The sequence below is a fragment of the Neomonachus schauinslandi genome, chromosome 11, assembly GCF_002201575.2.
Source record: "Neomonachus schauinslandi chromosome 11, ASM220157v2, whole genome shotgun sequence".
Lineage (NCBI taxonomy): Eukaryota > Metazoa > Chordata > Mammalia > Carnivora > Phocidae > Neomonachus > Neomonachus schauinslandi.
The window spans coordinates 52328725-52349542 of NC_058413.1; the positions used below are offsets into that span (position 1 = coordinate 52328725).

At 42.8% G+C, this 20818-nt stretch overlaps 2 protein-coding genes across 2 annotated transcripts; both read left to right on the forward strand.

Moving 5' to 3' along the window:
- Positions 1 to 3449: 3449 nt before the first annotated feature.
- LOC110593420 (60S ribosomal protein L12-like) lies at positions 3450 to 4055 on the forward strand. Its single transcript, XM_044919771.1, has one exon. It carries the CDS (start codon positions 3450 to 3452, stop codon positions 4053 to 4055), a length of 606 nt encoding a protein of 201 aa, XP_044775706.1.
- Positions 4056 to 14773: 10718 nt separating this feature from the next.
- On the forward strand, positions 14774 to 20728 carry FOLR2 (folate receptor beta). The gene is made up of 5 exons (XM_021704650.2): positions 14774 to 14898; positions 16766 to 16927; positions 19628 to 19816; positions 19929 to 20064; positions 20182 to 20728. Exons 2-5 carry the CDS (start codon positions 16778 to 16780, stop codon positions 20466 to 20468), a joined length of 762 nt encoding a protein of 253 aa, XP_021560325.1. The 5' UTR covers positions 14774 to 14898; positions 16766 to 16777; the 3' UTR covers positions 20469 to 20728.
- The last annotated feature ends 90 nt before the right edge of the window (positions 20729 to 20818 follow it).

Sequence of the window (20818 nt, forward strand, 5' to 3'; positions counted from 1 at the left end):
TCAGGGAATGAACTGTCAATAGAAGGCTATGAAAATCTCTGACGTTACCTGAGGATCTAGAAATTCACATATGTTTACAGAACTGTGAGTACATCCAGGAAATACCTGAGAAGGCGCCAATCCCTCAACTCTGGTGAGCTGGAGGTCTTCCTCAAGCAGGAAGTGAGGGATAAGGCAGAATAAACTGCCAGAGCATTGAAGTCTTGCCTGAACCCTTGGCAAAAAGTAGGAGACCACGAAGCAAACCAGGCAGAAACTTTGGTGACCACATATGACAAAGAAAATAAGACTTTACAGAATTAGTTCATGAAAGTCGATAAACAAATAAGCAGCAATAATAAGAAGCCATGGTTAGAGAAATCTGATTTCCAGAGTTGCCACATTATATTATTTAAAATACCCAGTTTTGGAGGCACCTGGGTGGCTCAGTCGTTAAGCGTCTTCCTTCAGCTCAGGTCATGATCCCAGGGTCCTGGGATCAAGCCCTACATAGGGCTCCCTGCTCAGAGTGAATCCTGCTTCTCCTTCTCCCACTCCCTCTACTTGTGTTCCCTCTCTCGCTGTCTCTCTCTCTGTCAAATGAATAAATAAAGTCTTAAAAATAAATAAATAAATAAAATAAAATACCCAGTTTTGGGATGCTTGGGTGGCTCAGTCGGTTGAGTGTCCGACTCTTGATTTCAGCTCAGGTCATGATCGTGGTGTGCTGGGATTGAGCCCTTTGTTGGGCTCCGTGCTCAGCAGAGAGTCTGCTTAAGGATTCTCTCTCTCCCTTTCCCTCTGCCCCTCTCCCCCACTCATGCTCCCCCCTCCCTAAAAAATAAATAAATCTTTTTTTAAAGATTTTATTTATTTATGAGAGAGAGCAGGGGGAGGAGCAGAAGGAGAGGGACAAGCAGATTCCATGCTGAGCGTGGAGCCCGATGCAGGGCTTGATCTCAGGACCCTGAGATCATGACCTGAGCAGAAACCAACAGTCAGATGCTTAACTGACTGAGCCACACAGGTGCCCCAACAAATAAACCTTTAAAAAAAATACCCAGTTTTGGAGGCACCTGGCTGGTTCAGTCAGTGGAGGATGCAACTCTTGATCTTGGGGTTGTGCGTTTGAACCTCATATTGGGTGCAGAGACCAGTTAAAAATAAAATCTTTTAAAAAAGTTACCCAGTTTTTGGGGTGCCCGGGTGGCTCAGTCGTTAAATGTCTGCCTTCGGCTCAGGTCATGATCCCAGGGTCCTGGGATCAAGCCCCACGTTGGGCTCCCTGCTCCACGGGAGGCCCGCTTCTCCCTCTCCCACTCCCCCTGTTTGTGTTCCTGCTCTTGCTATCTCTCTCTCTGTCAAATAAATAAATAAAATCTTTAAAAATAAATAAATAAAAATAAAAAGTTACCCAGTTTTCAACAAAAAATATGAGAAATTCAAAGAAACAGGAAACTGTGAGCTATACACAGGGGGAACATAGCAATCAATAAAAATTGTCCCAGAGCAAGCCCAGCTATTGGACTTATTAGACAAAGACTTTAAATCAGCTATTATAAATAAGAACTAGGGGCAGCTGGCTGGTTCAGTGAGTAGAGCATGCGACTCTTGATCTCATTTGTGAAGAACTAGAGGAAACTATGTCTAAAGAATTCTAGGAGGGGTGCCTGGGTGGTTCAGTTGTTAAGCATCTGCCTTCGGCTCAGGTCATGATCCCAGGGTCCTGGGATTGAGCCCCGCATCAGACTCCCTGCTTGGTGAGCCTGCTTCTCCCTCTCCCTCTGCCTGCCACTCCCCGCTGCTGTTCTCTCTCTCTTTCTGTGTCAAATAAATAAATAAAATATTAAAAAAAAAAAGAATTCAAAGAAATATGAAAATGATGTCTTACCAAATAGAGAACACCAATAAAGAAGCAAAAATTATTTAAAAAATGAATAGAGGGGCACCTGGGTGGTTCAGTCGTTAAGTGTCTGTCTTCAGCTCAGGTCATGATCCCAGGGTCTTGGGATTGAGCCCTTCATCGGGTTCCCTGCTTGGTGAGCCTGCTTCTCCCTTTCCTTCTGCCTGCTCCCCCTGCTTGTGCTCTCTCTCTCTGTCAAATAAATAAAAATAAAATCTTAAAAAAAATAAATAATGAAATAGAAATTAGGGGTAGAGAGGTGCCTGGGTGGCTCAGTCCGTTAAGCATCTGACTCGATTTCAGCTCAAGTCATGATCTTAGGGTCCTGGGACATTGGGCTCTGCACTCAGTGGGGAATCTGCTTGAGGATTCTCTCTCTCCTTCTCCCTCTGCCCCTCCCCTCCACACTCTCTCTCTCAAATAATATTTAAAAAAAAAAGAAATTTGGGGTAGAATAGTACAATAAACCAAAATGAAAAATTTGCTAGAACCTCCTCAACTTGATAAAGAATATCTACCAAAAAACCTAGAGCTAATATACTTAATGGTGAGAAACTCAAAGCTTTCCCACTAAGATCAGGTACAAGGCAAGGATGTCTCCTCTCACCACTTCTCAACCTTGAACTGCAAGTTCTAAGTAATGCATCAGGACAAGAAAAGGAAATAAAAGGTATAGATTGGGAATAAAGAAATAAAAGTGTCTTTGTTCGTAGATCACATGTTAGTTTATATAGAAAATCTGAAGAAATGACAAAAAAAAAAATTCCTGGCACTAGTAAGTGATTATAGCAAGGGTGAAGAATATAAGATTAATATATGGAAACCAATTGCCTTCCCGCATACTAGCAATGAACAAGTGGAATTTGAAATTAAAAATATATATCATTTATAATAGCATCCATAAAAATGAAATACTTAGGTGAAAATCTAACAAACTATGTATAATACCTTTGTGAGGAAAACTACAAAACTGATGAACAAAATCAAGGAACTAAATAAATGGAGAAATAGTCCATGTTTATGGATAGGAAGACTCAATAGTCAAGACTGTCAGTCGTTCCCAACTTGATCTATAGACCCAATGCCATCCCAATCAAAACCCCAGCAATTTGCTTGGTAGATACTGACAAACTGATTCTATAGTTTATATGGAGAGGCAAAAGACCCGGAATAACCAACACAACATTGAGGAGAACAAAGTTAGATGAATGACAATCTCTGACTTCAAGACATACTGCAAAGCTACAGTAATCAAGACAAAGTGGTATTGGCAAAAGAATAAACAAATTGATCAATGGAACAGAACAGAGAGTCCACAAATATACTCACGTAAGTATACTCAACTGATATTTGACAAAGGGGCAGTGGTAATTTCAACAAATGTAGCTGTAACAACTGGCCATCACATACAAAATGATAAGTCTACACACACTACACACTTCACACTTTTTGTGAAGGCGCAAAATTAACTTAAAATGGATCACAGACCTGAAGAGATCACAGGTGCAAAATATAAAACTCCTAGAAGATAATGTAGAAGAAAATCCAGGTCACCTTGGGTTTGGTGATGACTTTTAAGATACAAAATCAGCTTTTGGCTTTCGGCTCGGGGAGGCAAAGGTGCAACTTTCTTCGGTTGTCCCGAATCTGGGTTCATCCAACACCAGCCACTTCCGCCATTCCGCCTAAGTTCAACCCCAACGAGATCAAAGTCGTGTACCTGAGGTGCACTGGTGGTGAAGTCAGTGCGTCTGCCCTGGCCCCGAAGATCGGCTCACTGGGTCTGTCTCCAAAAAAGGTTGGTGATGACATCGCCAAGGCAACCAGTGATTGGAAGGGTCTAAGGATTATGGTGAAACTGACCATTCAGAACAGACAGGCCCAGATTGAAGTGGTACCTTCTGCCTCTGCCCTGATTCTCAAAGCCCTCAAGGAACCACCAAGAGACAGAAAGAAGCAGAAAAACATTAAGCACAGTGGAAATATCACTTTTGATGAGATTGTCAATATTGCCCAACAGATGCGACACCGATCTTTAGCCAGAGAACTCTCTGGAACCATTAAAGAAATCCTGGGGACTGCCCAGTCTGTGGGCTGCGATGTTGACGGCCGCCACCCTCATGACATCATAGATGACATCAACAGTGGTGCGGTGGAATGCCCAGCTAGTTAACTACAAAGGCAAATGTTTCAATAAAGGATCATTTGACAACCAAAAAAAAAAAAAAAGATACAAAACCAAAGGCATGATCCATGAAAGAAAGAACTGACAAGCTGGTCTTAATTAAAATTAAAATTTTCTGCTCTGTAAAAGATGTTAACAGAATGAAAAGACATGCCACAGACTGGGACAAAATATTTGCAAAAGACGTATCTGTAAAGGACTGTTTTCTAAAATACAGAAAGAAATTCTTAAAACTCAACAACAAGAAAATCAACAACCTGATTTAAAAATAAGCCAAAGACCTTAATTAGCAGACACTTCAGCCAAGACGATATGAAAATGGCAAACAAACATATGCAAAGATGCTCCACATCATACAGCATCAGGGAAATGCAAATTAAAACAACAATGAGATACCACTATACACCTATTAGAATGGCCAGAATCTGGAACATTGACAACACCAAATGCTGGTGAAGATGTGGAGCAGCAAGAACTCTCATTCACTGCAAATGAATGAAAATGCAAAATGATACAGCCACTTAGAAAGACTGTTTGGCAGTTTCTTAACAAAATTAAACATATTCTTACCATACAATCTGATATTTCCCCAAAGGAGTTGAAAACTTATGTCCACATAAAAATCTGTACATGGGGGGCACCTGGGTGGCTCAGTCATTTAGTGTCTGCCTTCAGGTCAGGTCATGGTCCTGGGATCAAGCCCCGCGTTGGGCTCCCTGCTCCGCGGGAAGCCTGCTTCTCCCTCTCCCACTGCCCCTGTTTGTGTTCCCTCTCTCTCTGTGTCTCTGTCAAATAAATAAAATCTTTTAAAAAAAATCTGTACATGAATACTTATAGCAGCTTTATTCATAGTTGCCAAATGTTGAAGCAATCAAGATGTCCTTTAATAGGTGAATGGATAAATGAGCTGTGGTACATCCAGACTATGGAATTTTATTCAGCACTAAAAAAGAAATGAACTGGGGCACCTGGGTGGCTCAGTCAGTTGAGCGTCTGCCTTCTGCTCGGGTCATGATCCCAGGGTCCTGGGATCAAGCCCCACATCGGGCTCACTGCTCAGTGGGGAGTCTGCTTCTCCCTTTCACTCTCCCTCTGTGCTCTCTCGAGTAAATAAATAAAATCTTAAAAAAAAAAAAGAAATGAACTATCAAGCTATGAAAAGAGATGGATGAAACTTTTTATTTTTATTTTTATTTATTTATTTGACAGAGAGAGACACAGCGAAAGAGGGAACACAGCAGGGCGAGAGGGAGAGGGAGAAGCAGACTCCCAGCTGAGCAGGGAGCCCGATGCGGGGCTCCATCCCAGGACCCTGGGATCATGACCTGAGCTGAAGGCAGACGCTTAACGACTGAGCCACCCAGGTGCCCCGAAACTTTTTAAAAAAAGATTTTATGTATTTATTTGAGGGAGAGAGAGAGAGCTGGAGAGAGAGGGAGAGAAAATCTAAAGCAGACTCTGCACTGAGCACAGAGCCTGATGGAGGGCTTGATGTCACGACCGTGAGATCAAGACCTGAGCGGAAACCAAGAGTCAGCCACTTAAGCCACTAAGCCACCCAGGTGCCCCAAGAGATGGAGGAAGCTTAAATGCATATTAGTAAGTGAAAGAAGCCAACGTGGAAAGATTATATACTATATGATTCCAACTATATGAATTTCTGGAAAAGGCAAAAACTATGGACATTATAAAGATCAGTGGTTGCTGGGAGCTGGGGAGAAGGAGGGATAAATATGTAGAGTAGAGCGTATCTTTTTTTTTTAAGATTTTTTTTTTTTTTTAATAATCTCTATTCCCAACATGGGGCTCAAATTTACAACCCTGATGGGTGCCTGGGTGGCTCAGTTGGTTAAGCGACTGCCTTCGGCTCAGGTCATGATCCTGGAGTCCCTAGATCGAGTCCCGCATCGGGCTCCCTGCTCAGCGAGGAGCCTGCTTCTCCCTCTAACCCTCCCCGCCTCTCATGTACTCTCTCTCTCTCTCTCTCATTCTCGCTCTCTCAAATAAATAAATAAATCTTTAAAAAAAAAATTTACAACCCTGAGATCAAGAGTCCCATGTTCTATTGACTGAGTCAGCCAGGCACCCCAGAGCAGAGGATATTTTTAGGGCAATGAAAATACTCTATATGATAATGACACATATCATCAATTTGTCCACACCTAAAGAATGTACAACACCAAGAGTGAACTGTAATCTAAACTATGGACTTCAGATGATTAAGATGTGTCAGTATAGGTTTATCAATTGTAACAAATGTACTACTCTGGTTTGGGATGTTATAATGGAGGAAGTTATGCATGTTTGGAGGCAGAGGGTATATGGGAAATCCTTATACCTTCCCCTCAATTTTGTCAGGAACCGTAAGCTGCTTTTTAAAGAAAAAAATAAAGTCTGAATTTAAACATTTTTTACTAGAGGTGCTCAGCAGCAGATCTGAAGTGATAGAAGAAAGAATCTACAAACTTGAAAATAGAAATTGTCCATTCTTAAGAACAAACAGAATAAGGGGCACCTGGCCGGCTCAGTCGGTGGAATATGAGACTCTCAATCACAGAGTTGTGAGTTTGAGCCCCACATTGGGTGCAGAGATTACTTAAGAAAATAAAATCTTAAAAAAAAAAAGAACAAACTTAAGGAAGAAAAATAAACAGAAACACAGAGACCTGTGGGAATACCATTAAGCATACTAAAATATGCACAATGGGAGTCCTAGAAGGAGCAGAGAGAGAATAAAAACATAAATAATATTTGGATAAATTAAGGCCAAAACCTTGATTTCAAGGCCAAATTTTATATAAAAAATTAATCTACACATCTAAGTTCAATGACTTCCAAGTAAGAGAAACTCAAAAAAATTCACACTTAAACACACTAGAGTCAAGCTATTGAAATATAAACAGAGAATCTTGAAAGGAGCAATAGAGAAATGACTCATCGTTTACAAAGGATCCTCAATAAGATCAATTGTTAATGTCTCATTAGAAAAACCATATGAAGTCCAGAATGCAGTGGAATGACATTCAAAAAATGAAAGGAAAAGACTGTCAACCCAGAATTTTGTAACCAAAAAACTATTCTTCAAAGTGAAGGAGAAATTAAGACATATACCCAAATAAACCAAAGCAGGGAGATTTTTTCACTAGCAAACTTTCCCTACAAGAAATACTAAAGGTTGTCTTTCAGGCCAAAATGAAAGAACACCAGGCAGTAACTTGAATCCACATGAAGAAATAAAGAGCACCAGTAAAAGTTACTACGTAGAGAAATATAAAATATGGTATAAATGTTTTTATATTGTAACTCTTTCCTTATCCTATTTAATGGGAAAAGACAACTTCACGAAATAATAACTATAAAACAGTGTTGATATGTTTATAATGTATAAAAATGAAATTTGTATGACAATAATACAAAGTACAAAGGAGTAGGGGAAGGAATGAAGCTATATTGGAATAAAGTTTTGAACATTATTGAAACTCAGTATTAATCTGAACCAGATTGCTATAATTGTATAACCAGATTGTTAATTGTAACCCCAGAGCAACTATTAAGAAAAAACTATAAAAATATAGTAAAAGAAACAAAAAAGGAATTAAAATGGTACACTTGAAAATACCTATTAAACACAAAAGAAGGAAGTAATGGAGAAATAGAGGAACAAAAAAACCAAAATACATATATAGGGGTGTCTGGCTGACTCTGTCAGTAGAGCATGTGACTCTTGATCTCTGGGTTGTAAGTTCAAGTGCCATGTTGGGTGTAGAGATTACTTAAAAATAAAATCTTTAAAATTATATATATAAAACAAATAAAATTGCAGCTGTAAAACCTGTATCATTAGTAATTATATATAAATGGATTGAATTCCCCAATAAAAATGCAGAGATTGGCAGATAAAAAATCATTGCCCAACTATACACTCTTTACATGACTCACACTTTAGATTCACAGACACAAAAAGGCTAAACTTAAAAGGATAGAAAAAGATATATCATGCAAAAAAAACCCTAAACGATAGCTGGAGTGGCTATAATGATATTGGGCAAATAGAATTTAAGACAAAAATTGTTAAGAGGCAAAGATATATTTTTTATAATGATAAATTATATATATATAATATATATATTTATATTATATATATATAATATATTAAAAAATAAATTTTTTCGGGGCGCCTGGGTGGCTCAGTCGTTAAGCGCCTGCCTTCGGCTCAGGTCATGATCCCGGGGTCCTGGGATCGAGTCCCGCATCGGGCTCCCTGCTCCGCGGGAAGCCTGCCTCTCCCCCCTCCACTCCCTCTGCCTGTGCTCCTCTCTCACTGTGTCTCTCTCTGTCAAATAAATAAATAAAATCTTTAAAAAAAAAAATAAATTTTTTCTAATGATAAAGGGTTAATCCATCAGGAACACATAACAATTATAAACATAAATGCACCTAATAACAGAATCCCAAAATACATGAAGTAACTAACAGAGTTGGATAGATAAATACATAATTCAAAAATAGCAGTTGGAAGGGGTGCATGGCTGGCTCAGTCAGTAGAGCATATGACTCTTGATCTTAGAAAGGATCATGAGTTTGAGCCCCATGGGCAGAGAGATTACTCAAAAAAAAAAAAAAAATAACAGCAGGGGCGCCTGGGTAGCTCAGTCGTTAAGCATCTGCCTTCGGCTCAGGTCATGATCCCAGGGTCCTGGGATTGAACCCCGCATAAGGCTCCCTGCTCCATGGGAAGCCTGCTTCTCCCTCTCCCACTCCCCCTGCTTGTGTTCCCTTTCTCGTTGTGTCTCTCTCTGTCAAATAAATAAATAAAATCTTAAAAAAAAGCAAAAACAGCAGTTAGAAATTTCAATAACCCCTACCAATCATGAATAGAATAACTAGGCATAAGATCAACAGGGAAGTAGACTTGTACAACACTAGAAACCAGCGGGATCTAGCAGAGATCTATAGAACACACCAGCAAACAACAGAGAATATACATTCTTCTCAAATGCATATGGGATATCCTATGTTAGGCCATGAAAAAGGCACCAATACATTTAAAAGAACTGAAATACAAAGTATATTTTCTGACCACAAAGGAATTAAATTAAAAATCAATAGGAGGAAGGTTTTTTTTTTTAAAGATTTTATTTATTTATTTGACAGAGACAAAGTGAGAGAGGGAACACAAGCAGGGGGAGTGGGAGAGGAAGAAGCAGGCTTCCCGCGGAGCAGGGAGCCGGATGCGGGGCTTGATCCCAGGACCCTGGGATCATGACCCAAGCCGAAGGCAGACGCTTAACGACTGAGCCACCCAGGCGCCCCAAAAAGAGAAAGTTTTAGAAAAGTCACAAACATGTATAAATTAAACAATACACTCCTAAATAATGAATGAAATAAATCACAAGAGATATCAGAAAATAAGATGAATGAAATGAAAATGAAAAATAACAAAACTTATGGATGAAACTAAAGCATTGCTTTGAAGGAAATTTAGAGCTATCAAGGGCTATATTAAAAAGGAAGAAAGATTTTAAATCAATAACCTAACCTATTACCTTAAAAAACAAAAAAGAGCAAAATAAACCCAAATTGAGCAAAGGGGAGGACATAATAAAGAGGAAAGCAAAAATAAATGGAACAGAGCATAGAAAAATAACAGAGAAAATCCATGAAACCAAAAGTTGGTTCTTTGGATTTTTAAAAAAGTAATTAATTAATTAATTAATTAATTAAAAAGCAGGATCATGTCCAACATGGGATTCGAACTCATGATCCCAAGATCAAGAGTCGCATGCTGTACTGACTGAGCCAGCCAGGCACCCCCAAAAGTGAGTTCTTTGAGAAGATCAACAAAACCAATAAACCATTATCTAGATTGACCAAGAAAAAAAGAAGAATCAGATTACTAATATCAGCAATAAAAGATGAGACAACACTATTGCCCCTACATAAATAAAAACCATTGTAAGAGAATACTCTGAACAATTGTATGCCCATAAATTAGGTGCCATAAATGAAATGGCCAAATTCCTAGAAAGACACAAACTACCAAAGATGACATAAGAAGTAAAAAATCTAAATATACCTGTAACAAGCAAAGAGATTGAATTCATAATTTTGAAACTTCCCACAAATGAAAGTTCAGGCTCTCACTATCTCAGTGGTTCATTCTACCAAATGTTTTAAGAATAATTAATACCAATCTGTCACGAACTCTCTCAAAAAATAAGAGGAGGAAACACTTCCCAACTCATTCTATGAGACTAATATTCCTCTGATACAAAATCAGACAAAGACATCACAAGAAAACTGTAGACTGATATCCCTTATGGATAAAGACGTAAATCATCTCAACAAAATACTAGCAAACTGAATCCAGCCACATATAAAAAGTATTATACATCATGACCAAGCAGGATTAGTCTCAGAATACAAGTTGGTTTAATATCCAAATATCAATTGATTTAAAATATCATATTACTAGGGGTGCCTGGGTGGCTCAGTCGTTAAGCGTCTGCCTTCAGCTCAGGTCATGACCCAGGGTCCTGGGATCGAACCCAGCATCAGTCTCCCTGCTCCACAGGAAGCCTGCTTCTCCTTCTCCCACGCCCCCTACTTGTGTTCCCTCTCTTGCTGTGTCTCTCTCTGTCAAATAAAAAAATAAATAAATAAAATCTTTTAAAAATAAATAAATAAATAAATAAAATATCATATTACTAGAATAGAAGACAAAACCCACATGATGGCCACAGTTGAAACATCATTTGACAAAATCCATTCAAAACAAAACAAAACCCAACACAGAACAAACTAGGAATAGAAGGGAATTCCCACAACCTGATAAAGGTCATCTGTGAAAAACTCACAGATAACATCATAGTCAATGCCAAAAGCCTTTCCCACTAATATCAGTAATAAGCAAGTATATCCATGCTCATTATGGCTATTCAACCTTATACAAAAGTCGTAGCTAGGGGGCGCCTGGCTGGCTCAGTCAGTGGAGCTTGCAACGCTTGATCTCAAGGTGATCAGTTCGAACCCCACTTTGGGTATAGAGATTACTTTAAGAAAAAGTTGTAGCAGGGCACCTGGGTGGCTCAGTCATTAAGTGTCTGCCTTCGGCTTAGGTCATGATCCCAGGGTCCTGGGCTTGAGCCCCGCATCGAGCCCCGCATCGAGCCCTGCATCGGGCTCCCTGCTCAGCGGGAAGCCTGCTTCTCCCTCTCCCACTCCCCCTGCTTGTGTTCCCTCTCTCTCTGTGTCTCTCTCTGTCAAATAAATAAAATCTTTAAAAAAAAAAAAAGAAGAAAAAGTTGTAGCTAAGACTATTAGTCAATAAAAAGGAATAAAGGCATTCAGATTGGAAAGCAAGAAGTAAAACTATTTTTTCTTTCCTTTCTTCCCTCCTTCCATCCTTCCTTCCTCTGCTGCAAAAAGCTTTATTGTTTCCATTTGGTCCACAGCTTGGTTAAAAAGATGCCTAGTGGCTGCAGGGAGAAGCTCTGTCAAAAGTCCTGACCTGACAGGGTTGTCAGAGGCATCCCTCAAAGGCTGCTCATCTAGGAAGCAGTTCTCAGGAAGAAGTAAAACTTTCTAGTTACAGATGATACGACACTGTATATAGAAAATCATAAGGAATCCACAAAAACATTATTATTACTAATAAGTGAGTTTAGCAAATTTGCAGGATACCAGATCAATATACAAAAATCAGTTGTGTTTCTATACACTAGCAATGAACAATATAAAAATGAATTTAAGAATATAATTCCATTCACAATAGCATAAAAAAGAAGATATATAGAAGTGAATTTTTAAAAAATATTTTATTTATTTATTTGACAGAGAGAGAGACAGCGTGAGAGGGAACACAAGCAGGGGGAGTGGGAGAGGGAGAAGCAGGCTTCCCGCAGAGCAGGGAGTCCAATGTGGGGCTCGATCCCAGGACCCTGGGATCATGACCTGAGCCGAAGGCAGATGCTTAACGACTGAGCCACCCAGGTGCCCCATAGAAGTGAATTTAACAAAGTAAAAGACTTGTGTACTGAAAACTATAAAACATTATTGACAGAACTTTAAGACCTAAATAAATGGAAAGATATCCCATGCTCATCAATCAGGAGACCTAATACTATTAAGAGGGTATTACTCCCCAAACTGATATACAGATTCAACTCAATCCTTATCTAAATCCCTGCTGGCTTTTTAGGAGAAATTGACAATGTGATCCTAAAATCCATATGGACACGTAATGTTATGGACACGGCCAAAACAATCTTGAAAAAACAAAACAAAACAAAATTAGAGGACTCACACTTTTTGGTTTCAAAACCTACTACAAAGCTACAATAATCAAGACAGTGTGATAGTAGCATAAAGGTAGATATGTAGGTCAGTGAAATAGAACTGAGAGTCCAGATTTTTGACAAATTGTATTGTGCCAAGACTATTCAATGAGGGAAAGAATAGTCTTTTCAATATATGGTGCTGAGATACAACTGGATATTCACATGCAAAAAAATAAAGTTGGATCCTCATTTTATCTTATACAAAAATTAACTCACAATGATCAAGGACCTAAATGTAGGAGCTAAAACTATAAAACTCCTTTTAAAAACAGGGGAAGAGTTTCATGGCATTGTATGAGGCAATGATTTCTTGGATATGACAGCCAAAGCAAAGCAACGAAAGAAAAAATAGATAAACTGGACTGCATCAAAATGGAAACTGTGCACACCCAAGGACAGTTAACAGAGTGAAAAAGCAGCCTATAGAATGGGAGAAAAGATTTGCAACTCATACATCTGATAAGGGGTTAGTCCAGAATATAGAGAGAACTAGAGAGCTCCCACAACAATAAAAAGATGTATAATACAATTTAAAAATGGGCAAACAACTTGGGTAGACATTTCTCCAAAGAAGGTCTACAAATGATCAACAAGCCTATGAACAGATACTCAACATCACTCATCATCAGGGAAATGCAGATCAAAACCACAATGGGGGGCACCTGGGTGGCTCAGTTGGTTAAGTGACTGCCTTCGGCTCAGGTCATGATCCCGGAGTCCTGGGATCGAGTCCCACATCGGGCTCCCGGCTCAGCAGGGAGCCTGCTTCTCCCTCTGACCCTATCCCCTCTCATGCTGTCTCTCTCTCTCTCTCTCTCTCTCAAATAAATAAATAAATAAAATCTTAAAAAAAAAAAAACCACAATGGGATATCACCTCACACCCACTAGGATGGCTTTTATTAAGATACAAAAAGCCGGGGCGCCTGGGTGGCTCAGTCGTTAAGTGTCTGCCTTCAGCTCAGGTCATGATCCCAGGGTCCTGGGATCGAGCCCTGCATCGGGCTCCCTGCTCCGCGGGAAGCCTGCTTCTCCCTCTCCCACTCCCCCTGCTCATGTTCCCTCTCTCACTGTGTCTCTCTCTGTCAAATAAATAAATAAAACCTTAAAAAAAAAAAAGATACAAAAAGCCAACAGGAAATAACAAATGTTGGTGAGGATGTGGAGAAATCGGAACCTTTGTACACTGTTGGTGGGAATGTAAAATTGTACAATCGTTATGGCAAATATTATGGCAGTTCCTCAAAAATGGAATTACCATATGATCCAGCTATTCCACATCTGAATATATACGCAAAAGAATTGAAAGCAGGGTCCTGAAAAGATAATTGTACGCCTTCTTCACAATAGCCAAGAGGTGAAAGCAACCCAGGGTCTTTCAGTGGGTGAATGGATAAACAAAATGTAGCAGATACATACAATGAAATATTATTCAGTTATTAAAAAGAAATGAAATTCTGACACATGGATGAACCTTGAGGACATTATGCTAAGTGAAATAAGTGAGTGACAAAAAGACAAATACTGTGTGATTCCCACTTATATGAAATATCTAGAGTAGTCTGTTCATAGAGACAGAAAGTTAAATGACGGTTGCCAGGGACTGGGGAGAGGAAGAAATGGGGTATTGTTGCTTAATGAGAATAGGGTTTCAGTTTTGCAAGATGCAAATATTCTGGAGATCAACTGCACAGCATAAATACATTTAACACTACTGAACTATATGCTTAAAAAGAATTAAGATGGCGAGTTTTATATAATGTATGTTTTCCACAACTTTTAAAAAGGCCATCAAAAAATGCTTAATTATGTTTACAGAAATGCTAGGTGGTGAGATATTACATCATTTGTCAGATTTGAGACAATTTTTCTCTGTGAACCTTGACTTCTGCACTTCAACCTCTAACTGTGTCTACCTGGTTACTCAAAAATTAACCCGATAGCTATCATTTAAGCCTACTCATGTTGTGCCAGGCTTTTCCATATATAATTCTCAACAATCCCCTGGTGAGCAAATTAAAGCTCAGAAAGGCTCGCTGACATTTCCCAAGGTTGTATGAGGGATAGCGCTGTCACTGGAACCCATGCCTGACCCTAAAGCCTGGGTTCTTCCCTACTGCACCTCATGCCCCTCAAGCTAGCTTCATCCTAACAACTATTTGGGGTACCTCAAAAATTCAGATCCCCTTTAGAGATGAGCTTCTCTAGGTTTTGATGAATGTTGAATGTGTGAATCCTATAATTAATAAATTAACAAAGATGACTGAAAACAGGAATGAATACTCTGACAGGCTAATGGAGCCTTGGATGGGTGGTGCCTGGAAGACGGAAGGAGGGAAGACTGAAGAGCTGAAAGCGGAAATTACAGTCAGTGTATTCTGGCTGAGATCAGAAACCATTGGGGGAAGTCCACGGCCCCGGAGCCATCGCCAGCCTGAAAAGAGGCCAGTCTGGACACAGCTGTGTGTGCTCCCAGCTGCAAAGGAGGCTCAGGCAAGATGCCCTAAGGAGGGAAGGGTGACAGGGACATTGGGTAGGGGAGGGGCAGATCTTTCTTTAGAAAGATCACTGGGGGGCGTACCTGAGTGGCTCAGTCGGTTAAGCATCTGCATTTGGCTCAGGTCACAATCCCAGGGTCCTGAGATGGAGTCCCGCGTTGTTCTGTCTGGCTCCCTGCTCAGCGGGGAGTCTGCTTCTCTCTTCTCTTGCTCCCTCTGCCTCCACCCCCACCCCCATGCTCACACATGTTCTCTCTCTCTCTCCTGAATAAATAAATAAAATCTTAAAAAGAAAGAAAGAAAGGTCACTCGGACTCCTGTGGGGAAGGTGACTTTAAGGGGAAGAAACTGGAAGAGGGAAGACCTGACCCCAAACGCAGAGCCAAGGGAAGTGAATTCCAGAAAGGTTTTTGGAAGGACCCTTGGCCAGGGCTTTGTGGGGACGTGGGGATGGTGAGAGAGAGTAAGCAGTCTCTGTTGTCAACTTAGGTATTTCAGTGACAGCCGAAAGGAACAGATCTTTAACAGCTGGGTGTGGGGGGTGAGGGTCAGTCAGGAAGAGAGAAGTGGGTGTCACTTGTGCTGGGTGACTCCCAGGACTCTAAGCACTTGTCTAGTCGACTGCTCCAACATGGGGTACTTTCATTTTAATTAATTAATTAATTAATTAATTAATTTTTTGGTGGGGAGAGAGAGAGACACAGGAGTGGGGAGCAGGGAGGAGCAAAGGGAGAGGGAGAGAATTTTTTTTTTTTAATTTTTTTTTGCGAGAGAGATAATGAGAGAGAGCACGAGACGGAGGAGGGTCCGAGGGAGAAGCAGACCCCCTGCCGAGCAGGGAGCCCGATGCGGGACTCGATCCCGGGACTCCAGGATCATGACCTGAGCCGAAGGCAGTCGCCCAACCGACTGAGCCACCCAGGCGCCCGAGGGAGAGAATCTTAAGCAGGCTCCATGAGATCATGACCTAAGCTGAAATCAAGAGTCAGATGCTTAACTGACTAAGCCACCCAGGCGCCCCCATGGGGTACTTTTATTTATTTACTTATTTTTGTTTATTTATTGATTTTTTCCCCCATGGGGTACTTTTATATTGTCCCTCAGGTCCAGGGATCTCTACACTTGTTTTCTGAGGGGTAAGGTAGGAATCTGGTGCATTAGCCTAGAGATTGCTGAGGACACCAGGATTATGATGGGTGGAGGAAGGAAATGGCTTTCAGAGAACAGGGAAGGAAAACATCTGAGGAAGCAACAATTAGAAACCATCAGTCTTTCCACATCCGTATTATTTAACCAAATAGCACCCCATGTGCTACCTCCCTTGACCTCAGTGCTGATTGGGAGAACTCAGTAGATCTGGGTCACTGCCTTCCCTAGGCTAACAGGTTTCTAAGCTGGCGAGGGAATCCAGGTGATCTGGGGTATGATGGAGAGCATGCACTTGCTGGACATGGTGTGAGGGCACTGTGTGTCCCTAGCCCTTTTCAGGGGAGCAGGGCATGGACCTGAACTACTTAAGTTTTTTTTTTAGTAAATAGTAAAACTATTTACTTTTCTTAAGTAAAGTTGAGAGAAGATGTGGGCACAAATACATCTCTTCCAACTGAGGAAGACTTTCCCAGGGCCGATCCACTAATCCCAGATCCTCTCTGAGCCCACCAACCCAGGGATGAAGGAACCCCTTTGCCAACCTTCTCTACTTCAGCTTCAGGGAGCCTCAGGACCCCAGCACTGAAAGAACAGGGTCTGACCCCATCCTTCACTGTGGAGGTGGGGAGACTGACACAGGGGGTCAAGGGGGACCCTGCATGAGGCCCTCTCCTTTTGGGCCTCGGCCTCCCTAACCAAAGCTCCGTCTGCAGGGACAGAGAGACATGGCCTGGAGACTGATACCACTTCTGCTGCTGTTGGTCTGGACAGCCTCCATGTGCAGGGCCCGGACCAGGACAGACCTGCTCAACGTCTGCATGGACGCCAAGCACCACAAGACAAAGCCAGGCCCTGAGGACAAGCTGCATGATCAGGTGAGGAAAGAGTGTGGCTCAAGTTGGGGAGGGGGCTGGTTCTAATGGGGAAGAAGAAGTCAGAGGGGTGGGGGAAGGGTCGACTGGTCAGATGCCCCCACATCCTGGGTTATTGCTGGGAGAGAAGATGACGGTAAGGTGGGGGGTATTGGCCGAGGTGATTTTAGGGGTGGCCTCCTCAGAGAATACCATGTCAGCAATGATACGATATAATCATTTGTTGAGCACTTACCAGGTGTGGTGTTTACTGCCCATGATTTCATACTCCCAGTGGTCCTTTGATGTAGCAGATAATGTTCTCCCCCACATGACACAAACGAGGAAACTGAGGCCCAGAGAAGCACAGGGACACACAGGAGACTCAGACATAAGCAGTCCTTGTGGTGGTGCAGGGACAGGACTCGGGTGGGCACTCCCAGCGGTTTGGAGGGTGAGAGATTGTCGGGGAGGATGGTTCTTCCTACCTTCACTATGTGCCAGTCCACGGAGTGTCAAGGGTCGGGGAGACGGTCTCTTCTGGCTGTGATACAGAGCAATAGGTGCTGTATATTCATTCATTCTGTCAAAATGGATGCCAGTCAGTTGTAGCTCTATTGAGACTCCATGTCTCCTTTTTATGATAAATACTCTTTATTTTTTTTTAAAGATTTTATTCATTTATTTGCCAGAGAGAGAGAGAGCACAAGCAGGGGGAGCAGCAGAGAGAGGGAGAGGGAGAAGCAGGTTCCCTACTGAGCAGGGAGCCCGATGTGGGGCTCAATCCCAGGACCCTGGGATCGTGACCTAAGCCGAAGGCAGACGCTTAACTGACTGAGCCGCCCAGGTGTCCCAATAAATACTCTTTAGACTCTTTTTCTATCCTGGAATAAAATTCAAAGCCAATAGAACCTATTTGCACATTTAACTTAAAAAATATCAACATGATTCTCTATCTGTACTACAAAGGAGAAGCACAAAGAAAGTAACTTATAATAAAATTAAGTATATTTCAATATGTCAATTCCCTGGCATGACTCCATTAGAAATCACTAACAAATAGCATGTTTGGGGGCGCCTGGGTGGCTCGGTCGTTGAGCATCTGTCTTGGGCTCGGGTCATGATCTCAGGGTCCTGGGATCGAGGCCCACATGGGGCTTTCTGCTCCACGGGAAGCCTGCTTCTCCCTCTCCCACTCCCCCTGCTTGTGTTCCCTCTCTCGCTGTGTCTCTCTCTGTCAAATAAATAAATAAAATCTTAAAAAAAAAACAACACCAAATAGCATGTTTGCCTCTATTCACCAAATCACTATGAATAGGGCAACTACAGATGAAGATCGACACAGGTATCTTCTATTGGCAACTTAAATGCTGTAAGATACTCTAAGCTGTGCTGGCATGATGACATAATTTTCTAAAACAGTGAATAACTCTGGTAAAACAAAACACATAGCACGGCTTTCCTTTTCACAGTATTTGCTGTCCTGAAAAAGCCGGTCTATATTAAAAACTTGCTAAGATATGGTGTGTCTATATGTAAGATGGAGTTCAGTTTAGATTTAGGAAATCATAGAGAGGTCTTTCGTTTACTTTTTTCAGCAAATATTTTTTTATGGGCCTGCCACGTTTCTGGCACTGGTCTCATTGCTGGGGACACAGACCTTAGTACTCGCCAAGGAGAAAGTTATTCAACATACGTTATGACATAGGTCATTGCCTTCTTCCTTTGCTCAAAATGTCACCCTCGGGTGAGGCTTTTTTTTCCCCCTAAACATTTTATTTATTTATTTGACAGAGAGAGAGGGAACACAAGCAGGGGGAGCGGGAGAGGGAGAAGCAGGCTTCCCACTGAGCAGGGAGCCCAATGTGGGGCTCCATCCCAGGACCCTGGGATCATGACCTGAGCCGAAGGCAGACACTTAAGGACTGAGACACCCAGGTACCCTCTGGTGAGGCTTTTCACAACCACCTTATTTAAAATTTCAACAATTGGGGCGCCTGGGTGGCTCAGTCGGCTAAGCGGCTGCCTTCAGCTCAGGTCATGATCCCAGGGTCCTGGGATTGAGCCCCGCATCGGGTTCCCTGCTCAGCGGGAAGCCTGCTTCTCCCTCTCCCTCTGCCTGCCACTCTGCCTACTTGTGCTGTCTCTCTATCTCTCTGTCAAATAAATAAAATCTTTAAAAAAAAAATTTCAACAATTATCCCATACTCCACTTTCCCATTCCCTGCTGTAATCTCCATATAATTGACTGGATCCTGACACCATATTTTTTTCTCTTTCAGTTTCTTACTGTCTGTCCCCACTTATCAGGATGTAAGTTCCATGAACACATATTTCTGTCTGTTTTGTTCTCTATCGTATTCTCAGCATCTAGAACAGTGACTGGAATAGAAATAGGTACTCAGTAATTATTTTCTAATGAATACATCAAAGAACTTTCTATAAAGTGTGAAGGGCTGCATCAGTGATGGCTATTGTCCCCCCAACACGGGGTTTCTCTCCGGCTCCCACGACCCCTGATCAGCCCTGTTGTGACTGAGTCTCCCCCAAGGATGGGAGTTCCTGGAGGTCAAGGACAGAGGGGTCCTCACAGTAAACTTTCCTAAGACAACCCACCTGAGGCAGGAGAGCAAGAACCAAATGGGGAGATGCTGGAGGTGGCAGAAGGTTGTGTGTGTGTGTTGGGCGGGGGTGGGCACTTAGTCCGGTGTCTTCCCCACGCAGTGCACTCCCTGGAAGGACAAGGCCTGCTGCTCAGCCAGCACCAGCCAGGAGCTGCACAAGGACATCTCCCTCCTGTACAACTTCACCGTGGACCACTGCGGCAAGATGGAGCCCACCTGCAAGCGCCACTTCATCCAGGACAACTGTCTCTATGAGTGCTCACCCAACCTGGGGCCCTGGATCCAGGAGGTACAGGACCTGCCCTCACCCCAGCCCAGCAGGCTGCCAGCCAGCTGAGTCAAGGCTGCGGGCGGCCCACATCCCCGTCCCCACTCCCTCCCCTCCCACCCCTCCCACCCAGGTGAACCAGAGCTGGCGCAAGGAGCGTTTCCTGCACGTGCCCCTGTGCAAAGAGGACTGCCAGCAATGGTGGCAGGACTGTCGCACCTCCTACACCTGCAAGAGCAACTGGCACAGGGGCTGGAACTGGACCTCAGGTGAGGGCCTGGGGGGTGGGGGGAGACGCAGGTGGGGTTGGAGGATTTGGGGGTGGCCAGAAACCAGCTTCGGGCCCAGGGGCTGAATGTCTGCGTCCACGCCCTCTCCGCCTGCAGGAATTAACCAGTGTCCAACCGGGACCACCTGCCGCACATTTGAGACCTACTTTCCCACGCCTGCAGCCCTGTGTGAGGGCCTCTGGAGTCACTCCTACAAACTCAGCAACTACAGACGAGGGAGCGGCCGCTGCATCCAGATGTGGTTCGACCCGGCCCAGGGCAACCCCAATGAGGAGGTGGCGAGGTTCTATGCCCAGGCCAGGAGTGCCGGGGCCCTGCTCCGAGGGCTGGAGGCTCTCCTGCTCAGCCTGGCCTTGATGCAGCAACTCTGGCTGCTCGGCTGAGTCTAGCCCTACCCAGACATCCTCTCTGCATGTCCCCAGTGTTGATGACCAAGCTGGGCATAGAGGGAGCCCTAAGCGTGCCTCCATCCATTATCCATCCTTCTGTCATCCCATTCCTGCTCCATGGTGGGCCTTGGGGTTTCTCTGGCAGTCAGCTCAAATAAAAAGACTGACACATTCAGGGGCACTTGTGTGGCTCAGTCGTTAAGCGTCTGCCTTTGGCACAGGTCATGATCCCAGGATCAAGCCCCACTCTGGGATCCCTGCTTGGCGGGAAGCCTGCTTCTCCCTCTCCCACTCCCCCTGCTTGTGTTCCCTCTCTTGCTGTCTCTCTCTCTGTCAAATAAATA